Raw genomic sequence first — 21,573 nt, 5'->3', positions numbered from 1 at the left:
CTTTCTGTCCTCAGAAAGTGAGGACAGTGAGCTTTCAGGGAGTGACATTGAAGTAGAGGAGTGGATCCCTGAATGAGGTTTGAGGGACACTTAGGAGCTCAGGGGTCAGTTGGTAAAGTAACTGTGTCTTTGTGTGTGTTAGTGCCCACATAGCAAGCAGGTCTGGCCAGGATCTGGTATCAAGTCGGCACTTTGAGTAATCTGGGAGAGTAGAAAAGCGCTATATAAAAATCAGTCCATTCACTGTCTGAACAGAGTTTCGGGCATGTTACTTTTGCACTGTTTTGCATGTTCCGGAACATGTTGTTATTGCATGGCTTGATTAAGGTACACATTATGCTGACATCTGGGGCCAGAGCTGAAACTGTTCTGGGCCAGCAGAGTGTCTACAACTGGCCCAGAACTGGCACACCACCTACAGATGGCCCACATACCGCAATGAATAACAGCCCTTTGGTGGCCCAGATCAGGTTTGCCAGAGGTAATCCACACATGGGCCAGCACAGGACGACCAGGGTGTCTGAAACTGGCCTTGTGCTGGCCCATGTGTGGGCCACCACTGGCAAACCAGGTCTGGCCCACCAAAGGGCCGTCATTCATTGCGGTATGTGGGCCGTGTGTAAGCACATTGTGTGGGCGCAATACACACACAACTGCTGGTGTGTAGAGAGAGGTGGAGCAGTGAACAATTAAGCCTACTGTAATTGGTAAACATCTGAGGATGGATAACAGCTGAATAAGTGAGGACAAATAGTGTTAAGTCATAGGATTTCCCTGTGTTTATGTTTTTCTTTTTTCATAGATGCTTTTCTAAGCAAAAAAATATTTTTTTTTTTTTATGTTTATGGCCATGGAGGTAAATTTCGACCTGGCAGAAACCCTGAAAGTATTATACACAGGAGGCACACAACTTCAATTTCATGTTGGATGTTGGGGGGTCATAGAGGGTCAAATGTATATAGCAGTGATGTCAACTCATTTTACATCGCAGGTCACATACAGCCCATCTTGATCTTATATGTACAGACCAGTAAAACTGAAGTTTAACTACATTTTTACTATATGAGATATCTTAATATAAGCCAACAAAGCACAATTTCAACAGTTTGTCTAGGTTTTTCTGCACAATAAAGAAATACAGCTGTAGTAAATGAATGAAATTTGTCAACATGAGTCCTTAGGCTTAAATTGTAAGAAGAAAACATGTAAAATTACAGAAATCTATCATTTAATTCTTTGGTGCATTGTGAATGACCATGAGGGGGATCTTTATTAGCAGGAAAAGCTATAAATCTCAAGAAAATATAGTTAAAAGTCCAAAATTTATATCCTCCTTCACATTTTCCAAAGCCATCCAGTGAGACAGATTGGAGTTTTCACCAGGACGATTCTGGGCCCTGGGGCCTTATGTTTGACACATCTGGTTTATAGGATGTGAGCACCAAACACAGGCTGTCAAACCCCTCACATGGCCAGACACAATCTGAAGTATACTCAAAGTTTTCCGCTTCCCAGAGTTTATGTTAAAGCATGTATGATTTGTTACAGTGCTGCCCACCAGCAGTAGCGAGGGGGAGGGGTGGGTCACTATTTCAAGAAGACTGTCACCACTGGCAGAGAGAATGTGATTGAGAACAGAAGCATCGTTAATGATTTTCAGTCACTGCAGCAGTGCGGATCACTGGTTCATGTGTATTTATGCAGCGCTGCTGAGCCACAAAAGATGCATGAAGAAATAAAAGATTTTAATGGGGGGAACGCGGTTGGAAAACTGTCTTTGTGTCTGATCTATGAGCACTCGCACAATATTTCCCATATTCTGCCAACCTGTAGCCGTTGTGCAGAATCTTCAGCTGAAGACAAATTAGCATTTAAATGAGGCAAGTTATTTTCCTTTTACGCCCGCTCTAAATTACTAACGCAATAGCTTTGATTGAGACGAGAGAAGGGAGACTGGTGGCTTTTTTAGTGTTATTGACCCAGAAAAGGTTGAGTGAGCATACTCGCTCATTTTCAGCAACACCACTGCATCAAAAAAAAAAACCTCACATGGCCACGCTCGCTCACAGCCGAGAGCTGCAGCTCAACGGCCTACAACCACAGCCACCAGTGTTTGGCACTGAACAGCTTGACTGATGCTCGCTGTCTTGCCTAAAGGAGCACTCCAATGATTTTCAACCTTATCTCTTACAATGTACGTGTCACAGGGAGATACGTTAATGCACCTGCGCACTCGGCAGGACCCACTGTGTCTTGTAGGAAGTGCTCTGTTCACCTCCCCAAATCGTGCACAGGATGATGCAGTTCTGGGCTAATAAGCAGCAAGAATACATCAATCTTCTCAAAGTTCAACTTTCAACAATGTGGACATGTTGAGAAGAGTGCATTTTTCAAGAAATACTCTATAATTAACTTCTCCTTTCAAAGCTGTTTATTGGGGATTTCTTTGAGGCTATTATTTGAGGTTTCAACACGAACAGAGGTTGTTGTTATTATGTGTCAATAATGCAGGCTGTATGAGAAGATTCTGCAGCTATGACACGGCACATACTTGAGAGTCCTATCATGTCTGAATGAAGCCATAGCAAACAAATATACACCATAAGTCATGGACACCTATGTCAGAATGGCATAAAATCATCACAATAAGAGAGAAGAGTCCAGAAATCCAATACATTCAATTTCTTAGATCACAGATTAAATAAAAATGCATCAGTTTCTGAGCTTTCCTCTTAGCGGTACTCTGAATCCTTTAGAACAGGACATGCATTCAAATGCAGCTACACTTCCTAACATGCTTTGCACAATACAACAAGGCTATCTCTGTCATCATGTTAGACAGCAGTGATATTATCAATGCATACCTTCTTTTGCTTGTGCAGTGTTGCGCTGCATATAAAGTCTTTGTTGCGCCGTGACACATACAGGTATGCTTAAAGCAGAGCGATGCTGAATCCCACTTGTCTCTGAAGCACCTAGATTGCTGCTCTCAGAGTCGGTACACACCTGCCTCTTCATGTATTTGGAGACAACGCGAAGTAGCTCTTTTGTGTTGAAATGACCAAATGTTTTGCAAATGCTTGGCTCAAGAAAAGAAAGGAAATTTGCTCTCTTTCTGGAGTTTTGCATTTGTTAAAAGTCAGTTTACTCAAATACCAGGGAGTCGGTCTGGGCAGGGGTGGGGGTGGGAGAGAAGCTCTCCTGACTGGAGAGCAAAAGGGATCTCGTTAATATCCCCCATGCCTGGCAATTGAAAACGTGTGGACAGGGACACATTCTTTCTATCTGGGAGGTCACTTGGAAATAGACTGCTGAGTAACCTTCTCTCTGCCCCTGACTGGAAGGCTGTCTTTTTCTCTCTTTAGATTTCTACTGCTCTGAGCCCCGACTGCGAAACTCCATAAAGAATGATGGATGCTGATGGAGACACATGGAGTGGTGATTATGGATCATAGCAGAGTATCGAGGAAGGACAGAGAGACAGACATACGTACGGAAAGAAACCGAGAAAGAGGGGGGATTCAGAATGGTTAATGACAGAACTGAATCCTTCTATTTTTTATTTATTTATTTATTTTTGTATGTGATGCAGTTGCGCCACTGAGTGGTGGAATATGAAACTACTGCCACTGAGGTCGTTACAAACATGTATGACAATGTTCAAAGTAAATCTGAAAATCGTACAAAAATTAGGTTCTTACCTTAAAAATAATGTTACAGTGCATTTTTTAAATAAATTGTCCACCCATTTGTCCATTTGTCAGATACTCAGAATGTGGAGTTTTGATACTATTTAAATGGTCTGACTTTAAACGCTTTTGCCTGTTGCTATAATGGAATAAACAATATAAAGTAATGAACAAAGTGCACAATCGCTGTATTCAGGAAAACGAATTACACACAAGTGCTGAGGCAACGTGTGGAATTAACACAAGGCTTTATATTCATGAACGAAACTTAGAGGAAAAGTGATTTAAAAGCCTTGAAGCCTGTGGGTTTAAAACTTCCAGATGGAGTACTTCACAGTTTGGAGGCCCTGAGAGCAAAAAGTCTGTGTGACCGTTAGTCTCAAAGTGAGGCGCAGGAACAGTAAGAAGAACCTGCCACTGCCTGCTCTCTGACTTACAGCGGACAAGAAATTTAGCAATTTAGATAATGTAACTCAGACTTCCTGAGGGAAGAGAACAAGTAGATCACTGGTAGGGGATAGGCTGAAGCCTTTTAATCACATCTGACAAGTAAATGGGTGTGGAATGCATCAGGGGAAAAGTTCTGCCCTCGCGGTCATATATTTTAAATGGCGCCTGACATACTGTTCCACCCAGAGGCTCAGAAACACACACTAAGTATTTCATTACTCTGGGAAACTTGTTGTAAAACAGATCGCTTCTGTTCAAGCACGCTTTTTTACAGAGCACCAGTCAGAAAATAAAATAGTGAGTCCCCAAAATAAAACTAAATGATGAAACACCAAATATTAGATTCCATCACAGGTGTAAGCATTTAGATACTTTATTTTATATTTTCTCTAAGACTGCAATAATACTCTGTCAAGTAGAAGACTTGTATTAAAGAGAAAAATTAAATAAAAGTGAAATATTATTTTGAGTGCCTCGCAATGAGGTGGCAACCTGTCTTTATGATGGGTATATGCTCCAGGAATGCCGTGATGCAGATAGGGAGTTAAGAAAAGTAGATTAAAGTATTATCAGTTAGATTATTAATAAAGGTGCACTGATGCAACATTTTACTGTTGTATCAGACTGAGGTAGAGTTTTGACCTCAGTCTCAGTTCAATTCTGGGACAATCCATTGCAACAAGCTTTGAGATTAAATGCTTAAATAAATACTTAATTTGCAGAAGGACTAAATTGTGGGCATTGATTTTTTAGACTGTTCATGTCACAGTGAATGTCAAATCTTGTGGAGAAGCATTACACGTTTTTATTGGGTCTAACAGCCCGTCCAAACAACATGAAAGTAACAGATCTTTGGGGTCTAATTCCTGGCCACTAAACTCAAACTTAGCAATTCACCAAGTGCACAGATCATTAAGGGGAGAGCTTCTAGTAAAGGGTTGAACTAGTAACAATACCTGCTACTAATTCAACCAAAGTCTTGTGCAACGGAGTCTGTGATCTAACACGTCATCTTTTATAACTTCAAATGTAACCCAAGTGGCAGGCCGCAAGCAAGAGGCGCAGTCATTGGTGTACAGAGAGTTCAGCTGAGGAGAGATGCACCGCAGATGAGGTGAGGGTCACACTGGATACAGGAAGTCTAATTATATCCAGCTGAAGATTTATGAAGTGATGTTCAGCTGGGAAATTTGCCCACAGAGCACTTCCAGAATTCATATATTCCACATACAATATCCTGATGAGGTTAGAGGGCCTCTCAGACAAATTGTAATCCTCTATTTACACAGCAGATACTTCAGGCTAACTGCAAAGGGCCAAGGACTGAGACTGTAGTGCATGCGATGAAGGAAATTTCCAAGAGGGCCAAGGACTTCATAAGACCCCGATTTTATGAAGTTACATTCAGGAGAGCTTGATCATAAGGGAGCCTGACCCCATTTATTATTACAGTGTAGGGATCATGAACTCATTTAGAGACAAACAGGGTAGATGTCACAGCGGCCTTTGTAGAATTGGTCAAAGAAAAGGCAAAAAACAAATGGCTACATCAGAGCACTAAGACTATTTCCGAGGTACACCGAAGGCATGAAGGAAAAAATAAAATCACTTATCGCTTTTGTATTTTGCCTGCCTGAGGTTATGTAAGATAAATTGGTGCTAGCTTTCGAATTGTCACCCTCAGGCAACCCTCCATGAGCCTGCACTGACAAGGGTACCATTCTCGCTCTGACTGTTTAGCACACAACCTCTGTGAAATTCTCACATGTGGAAAATGTAATTAAAGTAAATGGTGCATGAACTCTGTTTTAATGAACAGAAATCCAGGAAAAGATTTCCTAGCGTTTAGGGAGTTAATCAGTTAGTTCTGCATGATAATGAGAAGACAGTCTTAGAATAAACAGGCCCTAGCTCAGTTTTATATCTGTTTTAATTGGGCCAGTTGGGTCAGGGATGCTTGGGATCCAGGTGGGCAACAACTGTGAGGAAAAATGTATGGTGCGTGTCCCTACATTGTTTGCCGAGATGAGGCAAAGTAGTGGCAGGGATATTTGACTAAAGCTAAATAAATTCTTTGTGTCCTAGCTCTGTTGTTTAAATCAGTCCCTTCATTGTCAGAAATATTACCACGCTCCGCATGCATAGATGTCAGTTTCACCAACACAAGCTGTAAAATAAATTATATTGCTTTTACACAAAGATGCGAAATTGCCCACAGTTGTTCTTTTGAGGTCTTGAAACCAAAAGAAGCCTGCTCAGAGTGCAAAGGCAACACAGCTGAGTTGAAGTTCAATTTCCAAACGGATGAAAACAATCCGAGTGGCACAGGAGGAAGAGTGCTGGTAAGATGCAGTGGATGAGGAGGAGGACAAGAAGTAATTTCATATGCAATTCAAGCAACTTTGATAAACCCGATCTTTTTTTGTAGAATGGTAACAATGGAAGCGGGAGAATGAGTACAGCCCAGTCACTGCAGACTCTCTATGGAAAAGGAAATTCATATCTTCTCTTAACAGCAAGAGGCTCACACAAAACAATGCCAGCAACTGAGAGATGCTGAAGATTGTGTCAATTTGAAGCCATTTCCCCACTGGACACGTCCTCTGACAGGGTGGACATGAAGCATCAGGTCAAAGACTGCACACAAAAAGTAATACAGGTGCAGAATTAATTTGTGTTTTTTAAAGTCTTATTTGGAGGACAAATATGTCATGCCGTGTTTTTTCTCCGTGACAGCCAAATAAGCCGTGATCGTATAGTGGTTAGTACTCTGCGTTGTGGCCGCAGCAACCCCGGTTCGAATCCGGGTCACGGCAGTTTTTCTCTCATTTCCCAAGAAAAGATAAAGAGTGCGCACTGCTGAAAGCAGGGGATGTTTGTATACTTTCTACTACTGCAGAGCACAATAAAAAATGTCATCCAAATGTTCGAAATGCACCCGTGAGCAGTGCAAAAGGGCGATCTTTGCTGACAGTAGCATTTCTTAATTGTGAATGCTTTTTTTATACCCGCTCGGTTCTGCTTGGGTTCGAGAGATGTAAATTTCATCAGCAGGCAGGCAGTGAGGGCAAGAATCTCACTAGAATCTGATGTAAGAGATTTTATACCGAAATGCACCAACTACGCATGCGCCCCAGGCAGTGGAAAGGACTTTAAAGAAGTAAAACAGGAATGACCTCTCTGCAGTGCCTATATAGACTATATAAAGGCTTGCGCAGTATCAAAAAAATCTAGATTGGCCTTTTCTCTAGATTAAAAAAAATAGTGCGAGATTTAGACTTTAACTTACATTTTCTCGCTTATTCTTGTAGATGTAGAAACACTATATGGACACTCAAATAGTTGATAGTGTTTAGCGCTATATAAGGAGCTAAACGAGAGAAAGAGGTTTTATGAAAGCAAGTTTTGGTTCAGTTGATTTTATTATTATGGAAATGTTACGTTCATTGGAAAGGACGAGCAGACTGATGCAGACACAACGGCATCATTTTTTTCTTGTAACTTTAATTATTGATGCACGTTAACATCCGTGAGCATTAATGAAAGATTGAAAGATTCTTATTAGTTTATGTGTTGAAACCCATGTATTGATTGCATTGTGAGTGGATGATAAGGTTCCCGAAAGTACCTCGGACAGTGGCAAGCCGTGATCGTATAGTGGTTAGTACTCTGCGTTGTGGCCGCAGCAACCCCGGTTCGAATCCGGGTCACGGCAATTCCTAAAGTCTCCAATGTCTGTTTTAGTTGCGTCCGCTATTACTCCTGCTTTATTGTCTGTGCGAAAGTTTTTTAGTTGTGTTATAACTTTAATGGGCGTTAACGTTAGTACATCAATAATACATGTGAAATATTAATACTAGAAGATTTGGGGGAAAAAATACACCAACTTGGTGTTAAGAGACCTTTAAAACACATTACTAGACAACTTAAAAGAATAAAAGGTCGACACTGAGACAGTGATACCCTTGAGCCAATTTCACAAAAAAGTACACAGCTAGGGATAAATATTTAACTAATTTCAGTGGACTATGTACTCTACATGAACACTACTTGTGTTAAAATGCACATCAGTTAGTGTAACTGTGGCCCTCGAAGCAGATGCTTTTAAAACACATTCTACAGTAATAGTTTGCAGAGAATGATTCAACATAGTCAAGAACTGAGTGAAAAACTTAAATTATCACCAGTTACTTGTGCCACTGTATCATAGAAATGTTGTTCAGTAAATGATAATTTCACACCACTGTTCTCTAACATCCTTAACATCATCAGCAGGAGTATTTTGTCAATGCCACATTTCTTTGCATCTTGGTTATGAAAAAAAGAAATGAGATGGATGTTCATCAATAAGGAATTCCGACTAGGTGGTAAATTCTGCAATGTAAAACAAAGACATCCAAACTTGTGAATGTCTTTTTTTTTTTTTTTTACCCTAGTAGATTTGATGTTTGGAAGTCATTATAATAATCTTGAATTTGAAGTGCACTTTTAGATTTTGAGAATAATGGCTAACATTTGTAATATCTGCCTTCAGGAAAAAGCTTTATACACATTTCCGAGAGTAGCTGGTTTATTCATGGGATGTGAAACTTCTGCATCTTAAAGGAAAACTTTTCATTTTCAAATTAACTTTCATAAATGAAAGTGGGTGGGTATAACTCATGAAAAAAAATTAAGATGTTGGATTAATGCACAAGGTATATTGTGCAAGGATCTACAAATGTAACATCTGTACGAGTATGTCTGTGAAGGTTCTCAGTCATCCAGGTCATCGTAGTCAAAGGAGCTTTGATTGATTGATTGAATCTTTATTTTGAACATGTTGAAAAAGTATAAAAAAAAATAGAATTAAAAGAGACAAATGAACAAAGCAAACAAAAGGAAAACGAGCAACCACAACTCCAAATAACGTCCATGTTCAAAAAGGAGCAGGAAGAAGCATAAGCTTATTTAATCCCACCCCTTTTCCACTATCTAGTATCAATAGACTACAGAAATACCTCCTTGCAATTACATTATATGTTATGTGTAAAAAAATTTTTTAAATATATACACATATATGTTTCTATCTATCCATACATACGTATATACACACATACGCACATATACACATTTTCAATAACCCCATTAACACCTCAAGGATACACAACCTACAATTATATATATATAGCAAAGAAAAGCGTCTGGACTTCTTTAAGTTACTTGAAGACGTTTCACTTCTCATCCGAGAAGCTTCTTCAGTTCTGAGGTCAAATGGTGGAGAGTCCCAGAAAGTCGCCTGACAGGGTTTGTAAAGTGGATGGACGGATGGGCAGTCAGTGAGCCAGGGCTCCAAGTGAGTACGTGTCTTTCAGCTTGCTTTTAAGAATGCAGCTCTTTACCATTGGACTCCCTGTTGTGGAACCAAAATTGCTGAGTGCAAGGATTTTTTAGCCATAAATAACTCATAACTGAAGACAAAACTACATAAGGTGCACCATGCAATGACCTCAAAGAACAGTAACACTGCATATTAACTTGGCAATAAGCTGCTGTTCATGGACTTTGCTCTTAGCTCTTTCTATAGCTTTGGGGCCACCAAAACTTAAAACAAAAACACATTGTTCTAACATTTAAACAAAAACAGTGATAACAGAAGTCAAAAAATAAAGGTACTAGTCAGAAATTCCTCTTTTTGGGCTCCAAGTGAGTACAAGAAAGTGGGGTCGGAGATTCATCAGATACCCGGATGTTCAAGGTTACTCTCTCAGGCATTTAATAAAGACTTTAAGAATTTTAACTCTCATGAGTAAAACATATCAGTGCATGGAGCCAAAAATATTTTTCTTCCTTCAAAATATTTCTCAGACACCTGCAGTTTCCTATTTGACCATGGAGTAGTGAACTGTGGTTAGGGTTTTGTAACTAGAAAAGCACAATAAATAAATATCTGTAATAAAATGACAACTTTCCATGAAAGATCAAGATTCACTGAATACAAATTATGGAATTACATCAAATAAAATGATGATTTCTTGATTTTTTTTTCCCCCTTTAAATAAGTAGATAAATAATTTCAAACGAGATATTGATATTTATTCCCGCTCCAAGTGCGCCAGTGACGTCAAATCTCGCGGCATCACTTCCCCAAATCTCGCTGGAGAAACTAACAAGGAAGCGAATGGCGGAAATGTAGAGCCACCTCACGCTTTCAGTTAGTCATTTCTGGATATAGCTCTTTCTTTTCTTCTTAAAAGCAGAACCGAGCCCAGAGTCCAGCAGATGTCTTCAGGCGAAAGCACTACGCGGTTCTGAAGAAGCGATGCGGTCGCTTTGAGTCGCCTGACAGGGTTTGTAAAGTGGATGGACGGATGGGCAGTCAGTGAGCCAGCTGAGAGCGTCCTGTCACCGACAGCCTGCCAGTTTAAACACCGGTAATGTGTAACGTTAATATGGGGGGTTTACTTATTTTATGTGACTTAAAAGCCAAGTGAAACAGAATTCGTTCAGGATTAGCGTCACTAAAGCTGTGGGTTCAAGGTAGCACATCATCCCCACACAGAAAAAGCAAATGCAGATCCGACCATATGGGAAAAACTGACAGCAGGTGTACCATAGTTTGAGTTGGTTAAAGAGCTTCAGAGTGCCTGCAGCCTGAGCAGCAGACAGTTTGATGCTTTTACCATCAGTAAAAAAAAAACAGGTGTGCGGGTGTTTACTGCAACTTGACGCAGAAGTAAACCAAACAATCTGTGGGAGACCTGAGTCTCCAGTGTGCTAACAATGATTCTGTTATTTAGATGTGTAGTACTATATATTTTTCCAGACAGTATCAGATCAGTTCACTACATCACCTGCCATTTAATCTCTCTAAATATGAGGGCCTCCTTTCATCCTGCTAATGACTTGTTTGTAGGGTTGCCAACTCCCTGAAAAATAAATAAGGGACACCTCACGGCCGGGGCTGGGCGACCCGATTGTCTTCACCCTTCCCAGTGTGAGGAATTTTTTTTAGCTCTTTTTTTTGGTGTGTGAAATTATTTTTTTAACCTTTTGACAAAGTGCGTCCCTTTTCAGCTCAATACTTTTGTTTCTAAATACGGAACGATTCTGTTTTTCAAGGGACGGTTGGCAACCCTACTTGTTTGTGTGGTACAACCGGGATAAAACTGGAAGAGCAAGTTTTGGCAACTGTTCCTGACCAGCTGTATCCCATATTCATTAAAACGATTGGCAAATAAACTCTTTATCTTAATTTATTTTTTCTTTCTAAGACTAATCTGAGACAAGTGACAAGTCAGGTGATTGAGACAATTGTCTGATCCCTAATTGGCGTTTAAAATTAGTTGAGTTTTGAGCTTCATACTTAAATCGAATGCAATGCCTCATTTGCAGACATATGGCCCTGCCGCTCAGTTAGCCGAGGGAGACGAGGAAACGACGCGAGCATCATGTTTCTGAAAACATCGTTCACCACCCTGATCGTGGGGGTGTTTGTGGTCTATGTGCTCCACACCTGCTGGGTGATGTACGGGATCGTGTACACCAAACCCTGCAACAACCCCAAAGGTGCCAACTGCATCACACCCTTCCTGGCTGGGAACCCCAAACTGCAGGTCAGTTGTGAGCAAGGATGGTCGCGCCGGTCATGCATGAGTCTGGTTTCTCTCTTTGATGCGGATGCCTGACATGTTCGTCTTTGTTCTTTAGCTGAGCATCTACACCACACTGCGGTCGAACGCAGAAGGAGGCCATACTCTGATCCACAAAGAGGAGAACTTTGATGTCAACAGCAAGTTTGAAAGGTTGGTTGTTTGGGGAGGGGTTAAGAGATTCACATTTATTATCTTAACGGAAGTAAAACCTATGAGATAAAAACAGACACTGAATTGAATGCACAGCCCCTTGTGGTATGACACGGTGTTACACGGAGATTTGATTGAAGCATTCTGAAAAACGGATTTCTTTTTTAAGTTCTGTTTTAAATTTCGTTTTTCTTTTCCATGTTTCCCACAGGACAATCAATGTCTCCCTACCTAAGAAAACCCGTAATAATGGAACTCTATACGCACTAATATTTGTCCATCAAGCTGCCCACGATCCGTGGCACGATCCACGACAAGTTCACTTGGTTGCTCAGCTCACCACGTACATGGTCCCTAAACCGCCTGAAATCTCTCTGATATCTGGGGAAGATAAAACAAAGGTACCATACTGTCTCTGCTACTGCTGAAAGTCAACACACAGAAAGTTAACAGCTATGTAGTTTTTCTTTAAAAAGATCCTCAGATATGCAGAAGAATTGTGCTGTTTTATCAAGCTTTAATCAGATCACTAAACTCCTATCCTGCCTTTGCACTCGCGCAGGGTCAGAAAGAAGGCCAGCAGAAGAAGCTGCATGATGCAGCGGCAGGGGGCGGAGCCAGAGCTGGAGCCACCTCTGTGTCAGACCATCCAGTTTCACACTGGCGCTCCCGCCTCACTGTCAACATTGTCGGCGACCACTTCCTCTTTGACAGAGAATACCTCCCAAATGATGTCCACAGATACCTCAGAGTGTAAGATGGCGGCTACACAAACGCAAACGGCACTATGAGAGGAAATAGATATCCAAGTTGTTGTTTTTTGTTGTTGTTGTTGTTTTTAAAGAAGAGGTTTAAAAGAGGTCCACAGTTTGGGAGCTCTAACCTAAGGCCCAGCCACTTTAATTTATTAGCCAAGACCTAGAAATAGCCAAAAGGGGTGTGGCATGTAAAGGGTTAAAAAGTGCCTATTCTAATCCAGGCAGTTGTTTTCTGATTCAGCCGCAACCGGTGAAGTGGGCCATGACCGATGCCGACATAAAGAGCATTTCAATAGTGGAGGCGAGAAAAAGAAAGGATGCTTTGAGCTGTACTAGCTGTACTTTTAATGGATTACAGGCTTGTCGTGACGATCAAAGAGTTTCATAAAATGTTTTATCTGTATGTGTTCCAGGTTTCAGAATGGGAAGAAGGTGGTGTATCTACCTCTGCTGTTTGTTGATGAGCTCAGCAACCGGGTCAAGGACCTCGTGGTAAGTTTTCGATTTTAAATAAATATTATGCAACAGACTGCAACTCCCTGTCAGGTAGTCCCAGTGGCAGATTTTCAAATGCAATGCTTTTTTTCTATTCATTGTATTTGCTCACGGAACCTGGTTAGAGGACAATGAGTTTATGAGGCCACAATAATGATGTGTTAGTGAATGCATGGCTGAGAAGCACGTTATAGGAAACGTTGAACATATTTTTTTTCCCATGTTTTTGTGTGTAGGAGATCAACAGTACCACTACAGAACTTCCTCTGATCATCTCCTACGACTCAATCTCTCTGGGCAGACTTCGATTCTGGATCCACATGCAAGACGCCGTTTACTCTCTGCAGCAGTTCGGTATGCTAATCTTCCTGCTTGCTTTACTTCACACGTTCACTGCAGCCCTGAACTTTTCTAGACATTACCTGATCGAGCATCCTGTGCGAACGCAAAGTTTGAAGTTCGCCTCCTACTATAAGTGATGTATGATTGCACAGTGCGGTGCATTTAGTCTATCTGCATCCTTCAGATCGAGCTTCAGCCAGGTTTCCTCATCATGTCTACACACCTAAATGCAGTGCGGTTTTCTGTATCTGTTTTTGCAGGGTTCACAGAGAAGGATGCTGATGAGATTAAAGGGATCTTCGTGGATACCAACCTGTATTTCCTGGCCCTGACTTTCTTTGTAGCTGCTTTCCACGTGAGTGTGGCTGCAGACTTTTAGAGTGTACTTTGAATCCTTAAGTGAGCTGTTCATTTTAGTTCACAGTAGGAAACGTTTTTATCATTACAAAATATCACATATAAGTAAAGCTTGGGGTAATAAGTCACCTAACTGGGTCATTTTAAGGTCAAATAAAGATGCCAGTCTTAACTCTGAATGCTCTTTCAGCTCCTCTTTGACTTCCTGGCCTTCAAAAATGACATCAGCTTCTGGAAGCAGAAGAAAAGTATGGTGGGAATGTCCAGCAAAGCAGGTTTGTTAGCTTCACGGCACTGTTTCACCTTCTCACCAAACCCCTTCAAAATCCAGTTTATACAGTTTATATGGGCATAAAGAATCACCATGAATACATTTGTGGTTAGTGGCTAAATAAACTGCTCCTAGTAGAGTGTGAATGTCACCCTGTAATAAGGCTTTGACAAATGTGCAGAACAGGTGAATCTACAATATTTTTTTCATATTCTGAATCTGCTGGTTGGCCAGCAATATTTCACCCACAAGGATTATAAGAGAGAGCGCTTGTACCTTAATAGTTTTTGAATCATTTTGGCTTTGCAGTGACAGATCCACAGAACCGGCACTGTGGGACCTCTGATTTATGGGTTTTTAGAGAAGTGGCAGCTGAGAAAAAAACAACAAAAAACACAGTGTAACTATATAACCCTACAAATGTTTCCCAGTGTTGTAAGATTACACAAAAGGCTTTTAAAACATGTGGGATAAAGTGTTATCAAGAGACTCGAGCTGAACCAAATGATCGGTCATCAGTGTCAGTTTGGGAGAGCCATTTACTATCTCACATTTTCTGTTGTTTGCTTCTATTTCAGTGCTGTGGCGCTGTTTCAGTACCATAGTGATTTTCCTCTATTTGCTTGACGAGCAGACCAGTCTGCTTGTCCTCATACCTGCAGGGATCGGCTCTATGATTGAAGTAAACACACGCGCGCAATTAAAAATGAATTTAAACACACACAAAATGACCATTTATTCCCACTTCAGATTTGATTAAAAGGTGATTACGTGATCTGTAATATGTAATAATGTTTCTTTTCTTTTTTTTTTTTTAAGGTTTGGAAAGTGAAGAAAGCCTTTAAGATTCAAGTTTTCTGGAAAGGAGGCAAACCCACATTCCTGGTATGTGTGCATGTGTCTTTATCTGTAATCTTTTTTTTCTGTTATCAGCCACGTATCTACGTCTTTGTTGGTATAGACTGGGCCTTTGGGAGGTGGCTACACAATTATACACACGAAATTGAGCATGCCTGCTTTAAAATGCTGTGCAGTACACAGTGTTGTATAAAAGTCTTTAGCAACTCTTTAGCTGCACTTGGATTTTTTTTTTTTTTTTTTTTTTTAAGGCTTGAGGAACAGTTCTCCAGGCTTTTTGGAGCTCTTTGAAAGTTTGGACTTTGGCTACTTTTCCACTAATTTTCAGTCCAGCCCAAACCTGAACCTGAACATTTCAGAAGGGGGGAAAAAACATTTTCAGATGAATCTTAATTTGTTTTTAACACTGAGCTCAACGATCATTCAAGCATGCAAAAGACACCTCAGAGGATGAACCAGTTTTGTGGACGCATAACAGACAACTTGGCAAAGAAGCAATTTAAATTTTTATCTTTAGGCGCTTTCTTACTAGCAGCGTGTTGCAAAAACATGTCATTTGTTGTCATGTCTTTAGCCGAATATACAAAACACCACAAGCACAGTTTAACATAATCTCAACTAAATTTGTATTTTTGCACCAACAAGGTGATTCCCAAAGTGCTATAAGCCAGAAGCTTGGCATATCTCAGCATGGTGTGCAGTGTCTTTAAAGAACTTGAGGAAACTGACCAAATGAAAGGCAAAAGAAGGTGGAGCAGACCTAAAAATTATGTACCTACAGTTGCTGTCAAGAAGCCAGTTTTAAGGGAACTTGGGAGAAAAGGTCTTGAGGTGTGATGAATCCAAATCGCAAATTTCTGGTTATTTGCTGAGGATGTCAGGAGATGGGCACAACATTGAGTGTCAGTTAAGAGCTTTAAATGTCTTTCCAGAAGCCTGGATCTGAAAACTACTTAAAGAAATTATGAGAAATCTTGCCTAAGAGTTCAGGCTATGTTAAAGAATAAAGGTGGTCATACCTGTACATTCTGTTTTTTGCCTTATACACTGTAATTCCATATGTTTAAATAGATATTTAAATAAAAGTACAACATATACGCATCCAGTTATTTCCTATGCCAGGAAGGCTCTGGGTTAAGGAGTAGAGACCAGTCTTACACAGCCTGTGCTAGAACATCCGACTCGCTCTTAGATTATCTGACATGTTGACTCAAAGTACCATTTTTCTCTAACTGCTGCTTTTTTATCTGCTGGTTTTATTCTCTTATGGTGCTTTCTGCTGTAATAATATTTGTATTCAATTAAATTACTGTCCTTTGACAAAGCACAGAGCAGATAATGGAACTTTAGCCATGTTAATAAATAAAAAAGATAAATGTTCATGCAGCATTGTAGGCAGGATAATACATGCTTAATAGAAAACACGACAATCCTTTCTTATAAATGTAAAACGCTACATCGAGGCGCTTGAGTTTATAATTGTCCTTGTCGGCATTTTTCCTTAATTTCTGCAGCACTGACCGCAACTGTCGAGATTTTTAAAATGTGAGTGAAAACACGTGTCGAGTGTGCTAATGAGTGTTTTTGTTCTGTTACAGTTTGGAAAGTTAGATGAATCTGAGAGGAGAACAGAAGAATATGATACCCTGGTAGGGCACAAGACAATTAATTATCAGTTGTTTCTTTGAGATATGAGCACTTACGCTGATTGCCTCTTTCTTTATTTTTCTGTAGGCCATGAAGTATCTCTCATACCTCCTTTACCCACTGTGTATCGGAGGGGCAGTGTATGCACTAATATTTTTACGATATAAGAGGTAGGACTCTGCGTATGTGTAAGTAACAATAACGGGATACTGATTGACTCAGTCTGACAGGTCATCACTCATTTTGATTGTGTATCTTTCTGTTGTAGTTGGTACTCGTGGCTGATTAACAGCTTGGTGAACGGTAAGGTGCTCTATACTCTTAGCACACACACAAAATACTTCTGTCCATAACAGTCATAATAAATTCTCGTGTGTTTTTCTTCACTTTATAGGTGTTTATGCATTCGGGTTCCTCTTCATGCTTCCTCAGCTATTTGTCAACTATAAGGTTAGTTTTACTTTGAAGTTACTGATTCACAAAAATCAGTAACCCACGCAATCTGTGTAATAAATGCACACATTACAACCTAACAATAAAATGCCACAGTGTGCAAACTGCAGTTTATTTACCATAACAAAACAGCACAGTAGTCATGACTGATTATTCAGCTCTGTTCTTTATTTAACAGCTGAAGTCTGTTGCCCACTTGCCCTGGAAAGCCTTCACGTATAAGGTAAAAAATAAATTTCCTGTTGTTTTCTGAGTGGTTTAGCAAATGGATGGTAAGGCCTCAGTAACACAGGCTGAGAGACTGATTGGTAACCTAAGGAAAAATGCGTGTTCTGCGAGTGGTTGCTGGCAGTCACTAGATAAAATCGGCCACAAAGAGGGTGCTGCAAAAATCCCGTTTTAATGGTTTTGATCTCAAGGCGGATGGCACGGTCGCCTGTAGTTTGCACGGAAGACGTCCACTTGTCTGCACGCACTTGCCAACTTCTCTCCGAAGGGTAGCGAAACTGTGACGTAAATAGAAACCGAGGCAATTTGCCTAAAAGAAATAAGTGAACTTTTGGAATGCTGTTGTTTGCAGCACTTTTATTTTGAAGGAGAATATTCTGCATTTCCAGTTTGCATCATGTTTTTTACTATCGTGCTCACTGAGTAGATTGCAATCAAGCAGTGTTTACAGACGAGTCGGCTTTCTCAATTCAAACTGGATGATCGTAGTATTATACCGGCAATCACAAGGAGATTTTTTTTCTTTTTCTTTTTTGGTGCAGCACCCTCTTTCACTTGTCAACCAGTCCAAGAATGCACATATTTCCCTAGCAACCAGAGATTGCCGGGGAGTGACTGACTGGTCTCTAAGCCGGTGTGACTGAGGCCTACATCTTTCATACTGTTTTTACAGCTTTTAACTTTCCATATAATAATGTTGGTCAGTGATTTTAATTACTAAAGCACTCTCACTTCTAAATTTGAAAGAAAGTGTATCTATTATTTTTTTTAATGTTCAAGAGCCGATGTAATTTGTCAGAATAACTGATCACCCCTACAAACAATGACTACTTTATTTTTTATCTATCTTTTGAGAATGTTCATGGACTTCTTTCATGTTAACAGGCATTCAATACCTTCATCGATGACGTGTTTGCCTTCATCATCACCATGCCAACGTCTCACAGACTGGCCTGTTTCAGAGATGATGTGGTGTTTCTCATCTACCTTTACCAGAGATGGTACATGCACACTACATTACACGTAGCACATTTGTTAAAAACGTGCACATTTTTTGAGAGTTAAAACTCTCCGTTTCTTTCACCAGGCTCTACCCTGTGGACAAAACAAGAGTAAACGAATATGGAGTGTCGTACGATGAAAAACCCAAAGGGAAGAGTCACTAGACTCGGAGGAATTTGCTTTTATGATCTGGAATCTGTGGGTATTGTCTTGTTTCCACTGGTGTCCACTCATCTTTATCAACCGGAATGAGTTTAATGGTCAGGGGGACATTTTTTGTTGTATATGTTCCAGGCACATAAATGTGCTTATGGTTCGGACTTTTTCCACCCTGTTAAAAATTGTTAAAAGGGCAATATCATCTTCTGCTTCGTCTGACAGTCTGACGAGGCCTTCTTGTTTTGTTTTGGGGTTTTTTTTGGTGGGGCGGGGGTTAGTTACAGTGTGTGTGATGGGACACAGTGACAGTGTGTTTTTATTTTTCCAGAGTTTTAAATGCACAAAGGAATCTTTATAATTCTTAACAATGCTACGCTCGTGTTTTGAACAAGTTGGATTCAGCCTGCTCCGACAGCTGGCAGATGTAGTATATCTACGAGCTGCAGAGAAAGTGCTGCTTTGCTCATCTGAGAGCTTTATTCAGTAAGAAGACATAATCCAGTGGCTTGTTGTATACCTACCAGATAAGACAGCCTTCAAGTAAAATCATGATAGCTGTGTGATGGCAGGGATAGAAAGACTGTGCTGTGACAAAAAAGGAGGGAGTGTGGCAAAGGTGAAGCATTCTGACTGATGTTTCAGGCAGCTCAATAATATTGTTCCAGACAGTCTCAGAAAAATCAGGCTGTAGTCATAATTGCAGCTTTTGTGCTTAAGTGGCCACTATTTCTAAATTCGTAGCTGGTGTTGATGGTAATTGGAATAAAAATATGAAAGCTGCAATAAGCAAAGGTAAGCCATACAGAAACTAAAAATGATATATTGTTAGCTCTGTTGAATATGTAAATTATCAGAAAATATGTTCATTATTTTTAAGCATTTCTCAATAACTTGGCAATCTGGCTCTTTAAAAAAAAAAACTGTACAAAATTATATCCAAAATGATCATGTGCATACAGTTGGCATTTGTTAGTTCTGTGACAAAGAACGGTCATGTTTAATGCTACAGTCACACTAGGGAAAACAGTAGTTGGAGGCCACAGCATGACCAAACCATTCTGCCGGTGTTCTGTAAACTTGTAAGTCAAAGTGACTTTAGTGCAAGACGGCGACGAAATGGCAGTAAGGCCAATAAGACAGTCTGCTATCAGTTTGCAACTGAATAGGATCCAGTTGGCAATTACATGCAATCTGCTTATGAAGAGATCTGTTGATATCTGTTACAAATTCACATTAAACCCTAGCATTCAGAGTCCGGCAAGTGTAAAATGGGAATTCCTCCATGAATAGTGATGTAGTTGATGTAAAGTATTCACATTTTTGTTGTCTTTTTTTTTTTTTTTTTTTTTTTCTCCTAGTTACAAGAAAGTCGCTGTCCTGCTTTTACTCTAGTGTGACTGAGCTGTAAAGAGGACCTGTTATGCTCGTTTTCTATTACACACACTGTTATGATGTAAATGTTCATAGTAAGAGATAATTAGATACACACATTTGAACGTAATCTCCGAATGGGAGAAATGAAACACCAAAAGCATAACAAAACGGTTTACGGGACTTTTTTTCTACTTCCTTATTAATATGATGATATCAGCTTATCAAGAAGATATGCAGACCTGTATACATAAATTGACGGTGATTAAGTTTGCTTCCAGTAGCTTACTTTTGCTTCCGCAAAGCAAACAAAGTTGCCAAAATAATAAAATAATAAAATACAACGGTATGCATGACAGAGAGGGCAGCCTTAAAGAGGGAGCAGCTTAAATAGCTTATTTCACACAATGTAAAATTTCAAATCGACATAAGTATGCTTTTAAAATGAGAATAAACTGTAACATTTGAGGGCAAAATCAAAGAAAATGGGATTTAAAACGTAAACGTTTAGAAATCCAAATTGGAAAAGTGATGCATTTGAATGCATCACTTTTCAGTTCTGCTGAAGAAGCGCGGATTGTTACACAATTCCGTTTATTTGCCAGTAGATGGCAGGAGAATTTCACTAGAGGCAGAGGAGAAAGTTGTGATCTGTTGCCATGGAGAGAAGATTAATTGCCCAAGACATTCCAGACACTTAAGCTTGAAAGTTCCACAATCTGTGAAGTTGAGTTCTGTATGTTTTGTGTCTCTGTAAATGGTACTGACTGCTTCATGACATTGTACCACTGACAGTCCTACTGTCTTTTCCATCCATCCATCCATCTTCTTTTTTTTTTTTTTTTTTTTTTTTACTTTTTTTTTTTTTTACATAACTGGGCCAAGAAAATCTGCTAGTGCCAAATGTGAGAATGAATAATGTTACCATTGTACGTTCACAATGGATGGTACATCGGATCTTTTGAATAAACACTGACATTGTGAGAGAGATGATGACGGAAATCTTTAAACAAAGTATTATTACACTGAGTTTATGCAATCAAAATTTGATTTTTTCTTTTTTTTTTTAAGACTTTAATTGAAATAATGTACTTAACATTCAGATATCATGATATATTAGGTCTGTATATAAAGGTTCTGCACAGGATTTATGTTTCTTAAAAATAGAGTTGGCAGAGATTTGCCTTTAAATTGTTTTACTTATTGTAATGTTTGTGTTTTTTGATTGAGATGAAATTAAAAAATAACTGACAAAATGTTACGTGTAGTTGGTATGTTACTATTGCTGGGGTAAACTGTTCAGTGGAAATGTTGCTCAGAGATAACCTGAGTAATGCAGAGATAATTTCATTTGTTAAGGGAAAAATCTAGCAAAACCTATCTGGCGTGATGTAAAAAAGTAATCTCTCTCTCACTCACTCACTCACTCACTCACTCACACTAAATCGTGCAATGACTTTGGTTAGATAATCGAGGCCTAATTACTACAAGATCTGTTGGATCAAGAAATTACTCTAACAGAATCTGTCTGACAGTGAAGTATACATCAAATCATGTCACGATCTAAAGAAACTCAAGAGCAGCAGAGAACAAAAGTTGGGCATCTATCAGTCTTACTAAGCCATTTCTAAAGCTTTGGGACTCCAGTGTACCACACTGAGAGCCTTTATCCACAAATGGAGAAATCTTGAAACAGTGGTGAACCCTCC

At 39.8% G+C, this 21,573-nt stretch overlaps 1 protein-coding gene and 2 non-coding genes across 3 annotated transcripts; all 3 read left to right on the top strand.

Annotated features, from left to right (window-relative positions):
* The first annotated feature begins 6,883 nt into the window (after positions 1-6,883).
* On the top strand, positions 6,884-6,955 carry trnah-gug (transfer RNA histidin (anticodon GUG)). Its single transcript has one exon. It is a non-coding gene; the product is annotated as a tRNA-His (tRNA).
* An 827-nt stretch (positions 6,956-7,782) lies between these two features.
* On the top strand, positions 7,783-7,854 carry trnah-gug (transfer RNA histidin (anticodon GUG)). Its single transcript has one exon. It is a non-coding gene; the product is annotated as a tRNA-His (tRNA).
* Positions 7,855-10,285: 2,431 nt separating this feature from the next.
* On the top strand, positions 10,286-21,125 carry clptm1l (CLPTM1 like). The gene is made up of 18 exons (XM_085446253.1): positions 10,286-10,552; positions 11,514-11,734; positions 11,829-11,923; positions 12,135-12,324; positions 12,486-12,676; positions 13,095-13,173; positions 13,413-13,530; positions 13,779-13,873; positions 14,066-14,150; positions 14,725-14,828; positions 14,966-15,031; positions 16,603-16,653; positions 16,739-16,821; positions 16,920-16,954; positions 17,046-17,101; positions 17,283-17,327; positions 18,218-18,333; positions 18,420-21,125. The coding sequence occupies exons 2-18, from the start codon at positions 11,570-11,572 to the stop codon at positions 18,496-18,498; spliced, it is 1,653 nt and encodes a 550-aa protein (XP_085302379.1). The 5' UTR covers positions 10,286-10,552; positions 11,514-11,569; the 3' UTR covers positions 18,499-21,125.
* Positions 21,126-21,573: the final 448 nt, after the last annotated feature.

Source organism: Copadichromis virginalis, linkage group LG22 (genome assembly GCF_057382275.1).
Source record: "Copadichromis virginalis isolate Kocher_CV1m ecotype Utaka linkage group LG22, C_Virginalis_male_GT1.1, whole genome shotgun sequence".
NCBI classification, from domain to species: Eukaryota; Metazoa; Chordata; class Actinopteri; order Cichliformes; family Cichlidae; genus Copadichromis; species Copadichromis virginalis.
Note: the sequence above shows the minus strand (reverse complement) of the source record. Positions and strands in the feature narration are given on the sequence as shown.

Excerpts from the sequence above, each read along its gene's own strand:
- clptm1l (XM_085446253.1), top strand. The coding sequence starts at position 11,570 with ATGTTTCTGAAAACATCGTTCACCACCCTGATCGTGGGGGTGTTTGTG. Across the intron at positions 13,874-14,065 it reads TCTTTGTAGCTGCTTTCCAC|CTCCTCTTTGACTTCCTGGC; the intron begins GTGAGTGTGGCT and ends ATGCTCTTTCAG. Across the intron at positions 14,151-14,724 it reads GGGAATGTCCAGCAAAGCAG|TGCTGTGGCGCTGTTTCAGT; the intron begins GTTTGTTAGCTT and ends CTTCTATTTCAG.